General features: G+C 39.5%; 1 protein-coding gene across 4 annotated transcripts in view; it reads left to right on the plus strand.

The window, feature by feature from the left end:
* The window catches only part of LOC121387830 (innexin unc-9-like), a 57,181-nt gene that overhangs the window by 14,593 nt on the left and 26,693 nt on the right, over nt 1–15,895 (plus strand). For 2 of the 4 annotated variants that reach the window (XM_041519051.1, XM_041519050.1), the window contains exon 3: nt 604–3,023. The exons of the other annotated variants lie outside the window; for them this stretch is intronic. In XM_041519051.1, the coding sequence (XP_041374985.1) occupies nt 604–1,804 (1,201 nt within the window). In that variant the 3' untranslated portion in view covers nt 1,805–3,023. Of the gene's footprint in view, nt 1–603; nt 3,024–15,895 lie in introns of those variants that run through there. 4 annotated transcript variants of the gene reach the window in all.

Below are 15,895 nucleotides of genomic sequence, written 5' to 3' on the forward strand. Positions count from 1 at the left end.
CAGACATTTGGTAACTTTGACGTATAGTCTTATAGAGGAAATCTGCTAGTAGTAGCAAGGGATGTTTTTATATGTATCATCCCACAGACAGGATATCACATACCATGACCTTTGATATACCATTCGTGGTGCAACAAAAAACAACAACAACCCAACATTAAATGTGCCCACTTCTATTAAACTGCATATTAAAGCGACATACCCTAGTTTTTAAACACTACACCATATTTTTCACTATTAGAACAGTTTCGATAATTAAAATTAGATTTTACTTATATTTTCTTGTTTAGATTATCCATTTTCGTACATCCTAAGTTTTATTTTTGGTCATCCAAGTTTTTATAATCTCCCGAAATACATTTGTCATAATTCTAAAAACGCACGTTCGTCTGAGAAGTAACGGTTATCGAGACAAACTCTGATCTGTTTTTAGACGTTATATTCCCGTTTAAACCTCGCAGACTTTAGTTTTACTATATTATAACTTTATTCAGGTGTGTTACAGGTTTGTAAAGTAACCAAATATAGTGTCCTTTTTCACGGGCTAAAACTGGAGCCTGTGCCTTTAAACTGCCGATTTACACGATTTGCTTTGCTTTCCAGGTTGGGTTCCATGATAGAAGCCTTCTCGAAGCTGACACTCAGCAAAGGGGCCGAGGATGACGACGGCATCGATCAGATGCATCACCTGGCATCCGTCGGCATCTTCCTCGCTTTCGCCGCCTTCTCGGGGGCCAAAAACTACGTGGGCGACCCCATCCACTGCTGGAACCCCGCCCACTTCGCCGACTCTCACAAGAATTACGCCGAGAACTACTGCTTCATCAGCCATATGTACAACGTGCCCATGGACGAGCCCATCCCTGTGGAGATAAACAAACGGTTCGAGCGAGACATCAGCTTCTACCGATGGGTGCCGGTGCTGTTTCTGTTCCAGGCTCTGTTATTCAAGATCCCCAACATGGTCTGGAAGGAGATGAAGACCTACTCCGGAATCAACGTCACCAAGATCGTCAGGATGGCCGAAGAGACTGTGATGTCTCCCCCGAAGGAAAGAAAGGAAAAAATGAAGCACATAGCCATCTTCATCAACAGTTGGCTCATGGCGTACAGAGAGTATAAATACAACGTCTTGATCCGCGTCAAACAGAAGATGTCCGGCGTCATCTGCTTCATGCTGGGCAGACGACAGGGCACCTACCTGACGGGACTGTACCTATTCTGCAAGCTGCTCTACTTCGCCAACGTGGTGGGACAGTTCTTCATGCTGACCAAGTTCCTGGAGATCGACTACAGCACGTACGGATTCCAGATCCTCGATGTGCTGACGGCGCGGGGATCCTGGGAGGATCTGGACGAGTTTCCGCGGATCGCCATGTGCGACTTTGAGATCCGCCAGCTGCAGAACATCCAGCGATACACGCTGCAGTGCGTCCTGTCCATCAACCTGTTCGTGGAGAAGATGTACGCCTTCACCTGGTTCTGGCTCTTCATCCTGTCCATCGTGACGTTCGTCAACATGATCTTCTGGATCTTCAACATCTTCTTCAGGAAGCGGCGCGAGCAGTTCATACAGAAGCATATAGAGCTGCTGAACGCAGACGACACGAGCAGCGAGAAGAAGCTCTTCCTGGCGTTCGTCAGACAGTATCTCCGGGACGACGGGGTCTTCCTCATCCGGGCGGTCAGGAAGAACGTCGGGGACCTGCTGGCTCTCGATCTGGTCAGACAGCTGTGGGAAGACTACCAGAAACACATGGGGCCCGAGAAACCGGATGAGGAGAAAATGAAGTTGAACAGTTAAAAGAGATGTTGAAGGTCTTTATGTGACATTAAATGCAAAATGGTGCATTTCGTCAAGATCTGCAATATTATATATATATATATATATATATATATATATATATATATATATATATATATATTACACACACACACACACACACAGGGTTCTTACGCGTCCAGGAAATCCTGGATTTTGTGATTTTAAAATCCAGAAATGTCCTTGCATTTTGTGATTTTAAAATCTAGGCATTAAATTTTATTGTGTCCTGGAAATGTTCTGTAAATTTAGGTTTTATTTTTTCGCATCTTTACTTTTGTTGTCCTCATAACCTGTCTAAATTCAGACAACAGTTTGTTATAAAAACATTAATTTTTTAATTTTTTAATTCATTGATTGAATTTTTTTAATATCCTGGAAAAGTCCTGGAAATGTCTTGGGATTTTATGTTAAATATTAATGGGTTACACAAAAACAAATTCAGGTAACCCATTTCGATTTTAGGTAACCCATTTTGAACATGTAAATGATATCATAAATTCAAGGCGCGAACGAAAAATGGGTTAAGCAAACTATACTTACGCGAACGAAACTATCGCTCTCGCAACTTTCAGAGGCCTGTGTTTTGTCCAAGTGTAAGAACCGTGATATAGGCCTAGGTGGTTGACATACATGTTAATGCATTGTTGTTCCTATTAAGACACTGTCCCGAGTTTGCTGTCATTTATCAAATGCTTGTGATTAACCTCATCGGGCTTTTTTCTTTAACAACTAATAAAATTACTAACATTAAATACATTTTCTTATTCATAATATCAGTGTCTATATTCAAGTTTTTTGTTTTTTATCGTCTAGTAGTAACCCAAATTAAATTTTATCACCAATAATTGTTTCGTAAGTAAGAATCATTTTGGAATAAAAATATATTATCTTAGTTAGACCAAAATGTGAAGTACTTAGTTTATTACAAACGTAAGCAAGATTCAAAACTGAAATAGTATAAGTTTATTACAAACATAAGCAAATTTCGAAACTGAAATAGTATACAGACACTGATATTATAAACAAGGAAATGTATTTAATAAGTAAATTTAGTTGTTAAAAAATCTCCGTTGGTCAGGTAAATTTTAACAAAGGCAGCGAACTCAGGACATGCCGGTATGTAATATATAAAATTAGACGGTGCATTCGCTGTAAATTGTGGGTGGGGCGCACAAGCACATTAAAAATGATATATGTATATAGTGGTTTTTTTTTTTTTTTAAGGTAAGTGTTTTAGGCAACAAGTAGGCAACACAGCTACCATTTCGGTTCCTACAGGTCTGCGGAACATTCACCTTAAAGGGACATACCCTAGTTTTTAAACACTAAGGCATATTTTTGACTATTAGAGCCATTTTTGATAACTGAAATCATACATTATTTAGAATTTATTGTTTAGGTTATCCATTTCCGTACATTCGAAGTGGTTTTGGTCATCCTGGTGTTTTTAATATCACAAAATACATTTCTCATCTTATTAAAAAGGCACGTGCGTCTGAGAAGTAACAGTTATGTAGTCGAGTTTTAGTCTATTTTCAGAGGGTATTTCACGATTTCAAAGTCACAAACTCATGTTTCACTCTGTTGTAACTTTATCCAAATGTGTTACAGGTTTGTAGATTAACTAAACTTAGTGTGCGTTTTCATGGGCTGAAACTAGGGTCTGTCCCTTTAAGATTAGCTTAAAACTAGAGTGAAGGTATAGTGATGCAAGATGGCCTTCGAGATCTACGGCACTTCAGATCAACAGTTCTATAATCGTATCATTCTCTTTGCACTGAACTACAGAATCACAAGGTTGCGGGAGATTAGTGAATTAACTACATACAATGTTATTTTATGGTGGCGGGTATACAAAACTAATTTCCCTCCCAGTGCCCCCACCGTCCATCAACACCCTTTGGTAATATTTGCCATTTGACTGTCTGTACACAATTATGTTCTTATTCTATATATTCAAATGCATATATATATATATATATATATATATTATATAAGCAATATATATGGGGTCAAAACTGGCTGAAATTCATGTCTGACATTCGGTCCGCATCAAAACTTTCGGACCAAACGTGATCATAAAGTATAAACGCAAAATAACTACCGGTCCGATGGGATTGCAGGCAAAACATTATCCTTGCCCCTGTTGATGTTGATCGGTTTAAAATAAATCAAGGGAAAATGGTCTATTTGTTCAAACACCCTGATATATATATATATATATTGTTTTTCGATATAAACCCCATTTTATATATATATATATATATATATATATTATTTATATATACATTTCCATATATATATTTTTATAATCCTGATGTTGTATATGGATATTAATTTTTTTTTGCTTTTAGCTCGCTGTGATGAAAAAACCAATATCTAACTCTAGATTCACTAATGTCGATGATGTCATATTATTATAAGCAAAATCTCAAAGATTTATGTAATTGTGGGTTCGCGCATAATATCAGCTTTGCATTTCAGTTAAAGTCAAAAGTATTTTCAATATATTACTTACAAACCCTTAAAACCAATAATTTTTTAAGTTATCATTTCTGCAACAAGAAAGAGAACATGCGAACGAATCACCCCAAGTAAATTTGTATAATTTATTTTTATTATCAGAATACTAACTTTCAAAATTATTTCAAGCAGCCGCAATGGAAATGTGTTGCATATAAAGCCCGTTTTCCTTCGTAAAAACGTGATCTAAGTGTTACAATTTGTAGGGAACTAAATTGGTCGCTGGATTGTTTTAATGATTTAATGCTCAAATTGAGATATCTTATAATTTATATTACAATGAAAAGACATTGTTTTAATATCTTGGTAAAATAATAGCAGTAATATTAAAAAATAATGACAATGGTGTCTAAACATTAACAGCGTTTTCTATTTCATGAAAGTCAACATCTTTTATAAAATTTGCAGCACATAAAATTGTTCTTTACAAATACATGTGCCGTAAAACAAATAGACATAATGTAATTGTGTGCTAGGTTTTTTTTGTGTGTTTTGTTTTGATTTTGGGCTTTTTCCCCCTTCTTCTTCTGTGCGTGTGTGTCTGTGTCTGCGTGCATGTGTGTGTCTGTGTGTGCGTGTGTGTGTCTCTCTGTGTGTTAGTCTATGTGTGTGTGTGTCTATGTGTGTGTGTGTGTCATCGTGCGTGTGTGTGTGTCTGTGTTAGTGTCTATGTGTGTGTGTGTGTGTGTGTGTTTTTTTGTGTTTTCCAATAAAGCTGTCCTGCAGACTACTGCACTGTATGTGCTAGGGGCGGGGCGTATCCCAGTGGTAAAGCACTCGCCTAAGGCGCGGTCGGTCAAGGATCGATTCCTGTCAGTGGCTAATTGGGCTATTTCCAGTGCACCACAACTGATATATCAAAGGCCGTGGTATGTGCTATCCTGTATATGTAATGGTGCATATAAAAGATCCCTTGCTACTAATGAAAGAATGTAGCGGGTTTTGAGTATGAGAGAAAATATACCCAAAGCCGTTACTAGAGTGGGCCCGAAAAATACCCCCAAAAATGTACGTTTTATTTTATTTTATTATATTATCTTTTTAATTTTAAACGTATCCTTTTTGTAAATTTTTTAAAAATCTATAATACTGTGTCCTGGTTTTGTGTTACGCTGCACCCACCTACATATTACTTTCAGGCTTGGTATGTAATGGTATACGGACCGGACGTTCTTTATAAATATTTTAAAATTTTGTTTTGTTTAACGACACCACTGCAGCACAGTGTTTAATTTACTCATCCGCTACTGGATGTCAAACAGTCTTAGAGAGGAAACCCACTACATTTTTTTTTCATTAGTAGCAACGGATCTTTTATATTAACTTTTTCCCCCAGAGACAGGGAAGCACATACCACGGCCTTTGACCAGTTGTGGTGCACTGGCTGAAACGAGAAAAAAACCCAATCAGTTGAATGGATCCACCGAGGTGGTTCGACCCTGCGTCGCAAGCATCTCAAGCGCGCACCCAACCGATTGAGCTAGATCCCACCCCTTCATAAATATTAAATAAAATAAACACTCCACAAATATGACAATGTTACTTTAAATATCGTTTGAACTAAATGATCGCAACTTGTAGTTTTAAATCATAAAAACAATATTGGCGAGAATACCAATCTGTTTGTAAGGTTCGATATTAAATTTTATTTGTCATGACAAGATCATCAAACTGTTGCTGTTTTAATCCATGTTGCAGCTTCAACCAAACCCAGGACTCTGGAGGCTGATAAAAAGAGAAGCACTTGATCTAGTTTACGCCCTCAAAATATTTTCAAACCTTGAAACCCCCCCCCCCCCCCCCCAAAAAAAAAAAACAAAGAAGAAAAAAAAACCCCTATAACAACAACAAAACAAACAACAAAAGCAACACCTCCCCCCCAAAAAAACACACACCCAAAACTACCTTAAAAAACGTCCGACCCTAATTTTTTTCGATATGTTACTGGGGTGTTTTGGGGTTGTTTTTTTGATTGAGTATTGGTAATGACTCCCCCACCTTTTTTTTTGTTGTCGTTCCCGGAAACGCATTCCCCTCCCCCACTTTTTAAGCCTCGATAATATTTCTGTCAGTTTTGTGCTTGCAGTATTGTTATTCTATTGTGTATGGCGTCAGACATCTTTATGTTTTACGGAAGTTATAGAAAGGTTATTGATGTCTGTGCCGCTGTGCACTATACAGTGGCAGTCCTCTTACAGACGGAGTTGCAACCATACATCGTGGTCAAGATCAAATGTCCTCTGTAGACACATGACTTGACAGTGAGTCATGGATGCTTACAGACGGAGTTGGAACCATACATCGTGGTCAGGATCAAATATCCTCTGTAGACAAATCACCACCTCAGTGAGTCATGGATGCTTACAGACGGAGTTGGAACCATACATCGTGGTCAGGATCAATTATCCTCTGTAGACAAATCACCACCTCAGTGAGTCATGGATGCTTACAGACGGAGTTGGAACCATACATCGTGGTCAGGATCAAATATCCTCTGTAGACAAATCACCACCTCAGTGAGTCATGGATGCTTACAGACGGAGTTGGAACCATACATCGTGGTCAGGATCAATTATCCTCTGTAAACCACCTCAGTGAACGCAGTCTCTTATTGTTTTTTTTCCATTCACAACCAGTGCACCACAACTGGTTTATCAAAGGCTGTGTTATGTGCTGTACTGTCTTTGGGAAAGTGCATATAAAAGATCTTGTGCTCAGTGTTTCTGCCAGAAAATGTGTTTTGGGTGGTATGATGCTATGGAATTGAATGCAACCACAGTAAACTGGGGGTATGGGGGCAGTCTCCATCAGAAAGAAAATGGGTTAAGTTTAGGGCTAAAGTTAAGAAAATCATACAGTAATGATAAGAGTAATTAATTTTGTCAAAAGGTTAATAAAAAAAAAAAATCTGCAAAATAATTTTGGGTATGGCACCATATCCGTTTTACCCTCTGGCAGAAACCCTGCACTGTGCTACTAATGTCAAACCGATGATTAATAAATCATTGTTCTCTAGTGGTGTCATTAAATAAACTTTAACTTTGTAACAGCGTATCTGTGAATAAAAAAAACCCCAAACAAATAGTTTAATGATTTAATTAACTACTAGAGATTTCTTGTTCCAACCAGTGCACCATAACTGGTCAAAGGTCGTGATATGTGCTTTCCTGTCTGTGGGAAAGTGCATATAAAAGATCCCTTCCTGCATTAGGAAAAATATAGCAGTTTCCTCTGATGACTACGAGTCAGAATTAACAAATGTTTGACATCCAATAGCCGATGATTACTAAATCAATGTGCTCTAGTGGTGTCATTAAACAAACCAAACTTTAACTTTGTAACAGGGTATATGTCAATACAAAATTGTAAAAAAACAAAAATGAAAAGTGTTTAACTCTACAGTTTAATGACTTAACTACTGGGGTTTTCCCATTTAACTTTATATTTTAACTACTGGACCACGAAGGACCTTCACTGATCAATCACATTTTTGGTATTTTTTTTATCATAACACATCTAAGAATTGCAGGATTCTGGTCAGCCTCTCTTCTTGTGCAAATTGTGTGACATCTACATCAGGGAAAATGACGTCTGCCTTGAACATATGTCCGATGTTGAACATTTACAAAACAAGGATGTAAGTACACAGCCGTATTAAGGTGCACAACAGTTACTTTTCACACCCTGGTTTTGGCTTCGTACTCCATAAATATAGCATATCTTACCATCATTTCACTTGACATCCATTCATACTTTTGGGACGTCGTAGTGAGAGGTTGTGTGAACAGCGCTCTCTAAGTGTTTGCGAGAGGAAGCCATTTTTGTTAAATGCCCCCGGGCATACTATATATATTAATTACCCGCTGAAGCCACAGAGTCAGGTCAGATCAGGTAATAGGGTTTTACGTGCACATTCAGAACAAGCTGTTGTAGCGCACGCCTGTCATGGGCACAGAAGCCGGCCACGGCCGGCTTCTTTGTCCAGGACAGAAACGGTGGGGAGGGGAGAGGAGGGGTCGCCAGCACTGGCAGATGCAAGGGAGCACCAGCAGTCCGATCAAGATCGGTAACAGGCGGGGGTGGTGGTCGTGGTGCTATGGAATTTTGAATGGAGCAATTATATATGCCAAAGAGAAAAGGGGCGAAGTTTTGATGAGAATTTTGGCGCGAATTTTGAAAGGTCAGCCAAAGAGAATGAGTATCGGAGCTAGTATAAGTTTTGATCTTAGTGAGTCGAGAGTAGCTCGTTAATTAGACCTCAGTGGATGCTGTAGTGACTCCCTAGGTTGCCTGTAGGGCCCTTAAAAAGGGCCTGATCGCTTCTGGTCGTGGCATGACAACCCAGGGGAGACTCGTCCAATTGTGTAGACACTGGCAGGCAAGGCAGTTGTTCCGGGTTTTGTGTTGTTGAGGTGGTCCAGTTGTTGTTGTGGCCGTTGTTGTTTCCTCCTTTTTGTTTCATCAAGTACCGAGTAGACTAGCAGCAAGTATTTGGGATTGGGTAGGGTAGGCTGGTATTCTTTTGTCCAGCTTCCCCTGGGTGCAGTGCAGTTGTGTACTCGGAGCTGGTATTATTTTGTCCAGCGTGCTAGGCCATTAAATGGGTGCGGGTGCATTGTTATCATTAGTCAATGCACCCTGTGTGCTGATGCGATGTGCATGTATATTTTTGTGGTTCCTAGTATTCTGTTACGGTTGTACCTATTGTTCTTAAGTCCTTATTCTAGTGTAACCAACGGTCATTCAAGACCAGCCATCCCCCTCTGTCCTTGGATTATAATTGAATACAGTGACAGTGGGGGCATTTATATTAACCTATCTGTCTAGTTTGAAGGGTATTCCCTTATAGTGTATGTATTGGTTGAAAAGCCTAGTGCATACATGGTTATTTTAGTTCCCGACAACAATCCATTGTGAAGGGAGTATGATACACATGTACATCAGTAGCGTACATCTGCAGCGATTCCCGGCTACCAAACACTTCCGGGCATTACGGGTACATACCGTCATCAGACAGCATGCACCGACGACTGCATACATGTACATGTGCACCAGGTTACGTCTCGGAAAATGTTATGTTGTATGTATTGTGGTGCGTTATTGGATTCCCTCCCCCGAAATTTTGATTAACTGACTGTCCTAATTGCACTTCATTGGTAACATTTGCAAGATACATACTATTTAGTTAATTAATTTAGGCTTACTTGCATCTTTCTGGTTGTCTTGTTGGCTGGTTATCTGGTTATCTTATCATTTTCTGCTTCCGGAACCTTAGTGACTCACCTTAGTTGGCTATAATGGAATTTTCATTGGTAACACATGATGCAAGTGCCGGAAAAAAAGTGTGAAGATTATATACAGAAGTGCACATATAATGTTCCTTGTCCGTGATCGGCTGGCTTAGACCAGTGAGGGCGCTACAAAATAATAGATGATAATTAGCGGTATCCTATCTTGGTTGATAGGCCAATTAGTTTGACCTAATATCTGGAAGTGATATTTACCAATTGCCAATCACGGGTATTCAGGACATAGTTTGAATATTACAATAAATCTTGGTTATGTGTAAGGCTTACTTGGGTCATTTCACCGTTCTCTCCCCTGTTTGGAATGCGTAGTCTGGTCGAGTGCATAAGGTCGCTCTTCCATTCAAGGGAGGCACAGGTGCAACGAGTCAAGCAGTGTCTTAGACTAGTGACTATCCAGTTAATTCGCTACCTTCCCGCCGTTGATCCCCCGGGTTGGAGTGCATGTCTGGTCGAGTGCTCAAGGTCGCTCCTCTTTCCAGGGGATGTACAGGCGGGCGGTTTTGAGTTATTTGTACATTTATGGTTTTAATGATTATGCCAACTATTTTGGCGAATAGGATATACTTTTACTTTGGTAATTTCACCGTTCTCTCCCCAGGTTGGAATGCATGGTCAAGGTCGAGTGCATAAGGTCGCTCTTCCATTTGGGGAGTCACAGGTGAAATGGGTCAAGTAGCATATTAATTATGATCGTTATAGATCGCTACCAATCCGCCCTTGGTCCCTGGGTTGGAGTGCATGTCAGGTCGAGTGCGTAAGGTCGCTCCTCCGCTCGGGGGACGTACAGGCGGGTGGTTTTGATCATTTTCTAGTTTTAATGGGTTTTAGGTTATATATGTCAGGGGCCCAGTGGGTTGCATTACGGCTTCTCATCCTACCTGCGATCAGTCGAGTTGGGGGTCCTCGTCAACTGAACGCTGGCAAGGCGGGCAGCGCGTAGTGGTTTGGTGAACTGGACGAATTGGTATATTGCTTTGAAAGTGTTATGTTTATGGAATTTATCTGGGCTAAGTAGAAAGTTAGGCGTAATTATACTTTTATGGTTGGCTTCGGTTATTGTTTCAATCATTAGTTTTCTCTAACTGCTGTGTAGCGTGCAAACCAGGAGATAGTGTTTCATATCTTCCCGGGTGCCACATGCACAGTTAGGATTTGTATTGGAAAATGAGCAACTGTTGAGTTGGATGGATTTGCCTATATGTAGTTTAGTGATTATTTTATCTACATAAGTGTTTGAGTGTTTAGGTCTGATTGAATTAACTACTGGTTTAATGTTATAGTGCCATGTATTGGTTGTTAGGTCCAAGCTAGCTTGCCATTGATTAATGTAGTGTTTTCTTGCTTTTGACATGAGTTCTGAGATGCCTAGAGGTAGTGTTGTAATTTTACTAGTTATTGAGAGTGCAGTTTTGGCTCCATAGTCAGCTATTTCATTGCCAATTATACCTACGTGGGCTGGGACCCATTCGAATATAACTGTTAGGTTGAGTTGGTTTAGTTCCTGAAGTTTAATAGAATAGAGCTAAAGCTGTCCGAGAAGATGACGCTTTTAGGATATTTTTTGGATTTGATCCAAATTTGTGCTTCATAAATGGCTGTCAGTTCTGCTGTATAGACTGATAAATTATCTGACAGCCTGGAATATTTAACTAGTTTAGATATTTTCTCCTCTACTATAGCGAAGCCAACCCTACCGTTATCTGGATTTTTTTAGCCATCCGTATAGATATGGATGTGCTCAGGATAGTTTTCATTAGCTGCGGCTTCGAACAGGACTTTTTTAAATGGTGGAAATGGAGTAGCATCAGTAGCTTTTTTAATTAGGTATGGCGTGTGGCATTCTATTGGCTGATTGGGGTGGTATAATGCCACAGGTATATTATCAGTCCCTACTTCTATTTCTATTTTACTGGCTTTAGTGGCAAATGAGTCATTTAGATTTGTATTAGTTTTAAATTCTAGTCCTGGTTTTGCTATTATGGGAGTAAGTTCCTGAACTGGGTGATCTAGTTGAAGCGAATCAATTTTAAGATGGTAGTTACGGTGTTGAAGATTACGGCGGTATTTAAGTGACATGATATTAAATTCTACTTCTAGACTTTGGCCGCTGGTATTTGATGGAACTTTAGCAATAATTTTCAGAGCTTGGTTTTGTATGATTTCTAGTTTTTGCAGTAGCTTAGGGGAGGCGCAACTGTAGGCTTGGGCTCCATAATCTATTTTGGAGAGTATACATGCTTTATAAACCATAAGCATTGCTTCAGTTTGCGCTCCCCAGCTGGTGCCTGAGATTGCTCTTAATAGGTTTAGAGTTTGTTTTGAGCTTTTGACTATGCCATTTATGTGGTCGCTAAAAGTTAATTTTGAGTCAAAGGTGACTCCTAGAAATTTAAATGTTTTAACTCTCGAGATTAGTTTATTATTTGAAATTAATTGATGGTTATTTGGTGTATTGACTTTATTGAAGAGCATATAGACAGTTTTAGTTTTGGATAATTTAATGCCCCAGTCCAGGGCCCATTTATTTCATCTATCTATATCGGCCTGCATTAAACTATATAGACTAGTGGTTACTTTGCCTGTGCGCCAGATGGCGCAGTCATCGGCGAATAGTGCTGTATTTAGCGGAGTGGTTGATTTAGATTTACTTTTTGCATTAAGTGTTTTAGATATGTCGTTAATAAAGATGTTGAATAAGGTTGGTGAGAGGACCAAGCCTTGTGGTATACCATTAATTATTTCTGTTCTATCTGAGTAGTGACCGTTGACTCTAACTGAGATTGATCTGTTATGAATAAAATTGTTTATAAAGTTAAACATGTTACCTTTGATACCATTGTTTATTAGTTTGTTAAGTAGGCCTTGGCGCCATACCATATCAAATGTTTTTTCAATAGCTATGAATACTGCTAGTACTTTATGAGATTTACGAAAGGCGTTATTAATACTATTTTGAAGTCTGACTATTTGATCTATTGTTGAGTGTTTTGATCTGAATCCACTTTGTACATTAGTTATTAATTGATTTTCAAGTAGATAATTATTAAGTCGTTTATTGATGATACTTTCTAACGTTTTGCACATGTGGGACGTGAGTGTTATCGGCCTGTAACTTCCTGGGAGGGAGTGGTCTTTTCCTGCTTTAGGGAGACTAAAGCATTCTGCGTGTTTCCAAGCAGTGGACATTTGGCCCTCCCTCCAGATTCGGTTAAAGAGCAATAACACTACCTCTAGGGTTACGTCCGGCATGTGCTTGAGTAAGGTATAGCTTATTTGGTCAGGTCCAGTGGCAGTACTTTTTTTTGGCCTTAAGAGCTGCTTTTAGTTCTGATAGCGTTAAAGGTTTATTGAATTCTAACTTATCTGTGTTAGGATGTTTATCAAAATTTGTATTGGTGGTTGGCAGAGAGTTCTCTTTTTTAAGTTTGTCAAAGAATTGTTTAGGAAAGTTTTCGTTACTACTGTTTTTGCTACAAGTTTTAAGGTCCCGGACTTTTGGGTTTCGGTCCACAGATTGGAGACCCCTGGAGGACGGCAGTGAGTACGAGCTGCACAACAAGCTGTTTGGCAGTCAACGCACCGTAGTCGTGACGCACAAGAGGACAGGATGATCCGGGTGGTCTGCGGCCCCGCCTACTGAACTGTAGTTCGTGCTCTCATCAACCGCCAACATCTTCTGCCGAACCTCCGGGAGTCTCCAAGCTCCCCAACATAGACCAACCTTACCTAGGACAGGTAACCTCCTTTTTTGGGCTTAGTTGGACTTTAAATTGTTATGTTTATTTTTTTATAAATAGTCCAACGCACTACTTTGGCGCCCGTTCAATTGCTCAAATTACCTTAAAACCTTTTAGGCCGAGCAGTCAAAAATACTTTTGGTTTTAATTTCTTAGTCCGGACATGGTTAGGAAGCAGGTTGTTCTCCGTAGGACTTAGGCTTTTTAGACCTTTACTAAATGTTTTATTCCAAATTCCGCCCACTTCAAACTTACCCCCCCCCCCCCCCCCCCCCCCCCCCCCCCCCCCCCCCCCCCCCCCCACCCCCCCCCCCCCCTCCGTCCCGGACTTAGTCACTGGCGAAAGTCAGAGATTAAGCCCGTGATAGGCATGCGTGAAGCTCTCGTGGCACATATGCACGTTAAAACTTTACCCGAACCCGAGGTACCGGAGCAGACCCCTGGCTATCCAGAGCTCGGGCCCGGGATAGCCATGCTTGAAGCCTTAGTGGCATATAAGCATGTTAAATATTATCTATCAATCACTCCCCTAGTGGCACCTGCGATTACGATTCCTAGCTATGACTCCGCTGCGAGTAGACGTCGCCGAAGTTTGTCTGCAATTACCCCCCCCCCCCCCCCCCCCCCAATGTGTTCTAGTGGTGTTATTAAACAAAACAGACTTTTTTTCATTATAAACAGGTGGCTGATTTTGAGATTATGAAGAGTAATATATCAGTTCCATCACACACTCATCTGTATGTGTTGTGTTCTGCCGTGAGAAGTGTTTTCCATGAGCATAGTTTAACTGAACAAGATCTTCAAACACGGACCAGAATTGTTGAAGAAGTCAAACAATATTTTGTAAAGGTGCTCCCAGGTTTGTTATGAGAGTTTTTTATTTGAAGTGTGTAATAAATTATTTATATACAGTGTACGATTTTGGTTTAAAAAAATTAAATGTCATAATCTTTAGAGCCCGCCACCAACCCAGCGAGCCATGCCGTGCGTCTCCAGTAGAACAGAAGATAAACTAAAAATGTTTTGCATGAAACCACGGAAAAGATCGCTATTCAAGACTGTTGTTTCCGAGGATTTTAAGATACATGTTGACTGTCATTTTGAAGAATCAATGTAATTTGTACAAATAATTTTTACTAACAATACAGGCTTATATACTAGCCAAGCTAGAGAGTCCTATATGATTTTTGCTAACCATACAGGCTCATATACTAGCCAAGCTAGAGAGTCCTATATGATTTTTGCGAGCCTTACGCTCCCGGACTCTCCTCAAAATATACTGATGTACTGAACGCCATTTGAAAATGCATCAGTCAGGTTTGTAGTTGTGAAAAAGGATATGAGAAAAAAAATTATTACCCATATAGTTAAAAATATCTTGGTACATACATGTATGAGTTTAATATCCTATTTATTATCCATAATGGATCTTAATTTATATTACTCAACTCATTTAGATGACGTTCTTGTAAGGTTGTAGTGCGCCAATCGATGACGTCATCGTGTGACGTGGAAGTGTTATATACCACTTGACATTCTAGTGAGATGTATCACTTTAATATATGCAGTATAACCTGTAGTAAACCGTTAATGCAGTACAGACAAAAAAGACAAAATTGAGGATTTTTCACCTTGGCTGTTCAATAAATCAGAAAGAGATTTAACCTATGCAATTTGATGGGAATTTGTAAAGAAACTTCTGTTATAATTTACACTGAGATTTTTTTCAAAATAATGTTTTAGCAATTGGTATGGGTTTAAAACGTAACAATGTGTTTTGATACGAATTTTAGCATTCTTCATTTTAGAGTTACATGCCAATTCATCTGTTCTCATTTGACGCTCCAGCCAGTGTACCACGACTGGTACATCAAATGCTGTGGTATGTGCTATCCTGTCTATGGGATGGTTTATAAAAGATCCCTTGCTGCTAATCAATAAGAGTAACCCATGAAGTGGTGACAGCGGGGTTCCTCTCTCAATATCTGTGTGGTCCTTAACCATATGTCTGACGCCATATAACCGTAAATAAAATGTGTGGAGTGCGTCGTTAAATAAAACATTTCCTTCCTTCCTTTTGACGCAAACAGACTATACCTGGGTTTTTTGCAGATGCCTGCCTTCAAACATTTGGCTCGTTAGCCACAGACTTTGGTGTGAAGTCCAGTAACATCAATATGAACCTGTCACTATCCAGTGCAGACACAGTTCCAGAACACCTGTATATTGTTTATGCATTAAGGAAATGTAACAGGCTTCCTCTGATGACTGTGTCAGAATTACCAAATGTTTAACATCCAGTAGCTGATGATTAATTAATCAAGTGCTCCCTTTTTCTTTCACCTTCATGAAAAAAAGTCTGTCTGTTTTGTTTAACGACACCACTTGGGCACATTGATTTATTAATCATCGGCTATTGGATGTCAAACATTTGGTAATTTTGACATATTGTCTTAGAGAGGAAACCCGCTACACTTTTCCATTATTAGCAAGGGATCTTT

Source organism: Gigantopelta aegis, chromosome 13, assembly GCF_016097555.1.
Source record: "Gigantopelta aegis isolate Gae_Host chromosome 13, Gae_host_genome, whole genome shotgun sequence".
Taxonomy (NCBI): Eukaryota; Metazoa; Mollusca; class Gastropoda; order Neomphalida; family Peltospiridae; genus Gigantopelta; species Gigantopelta aegis.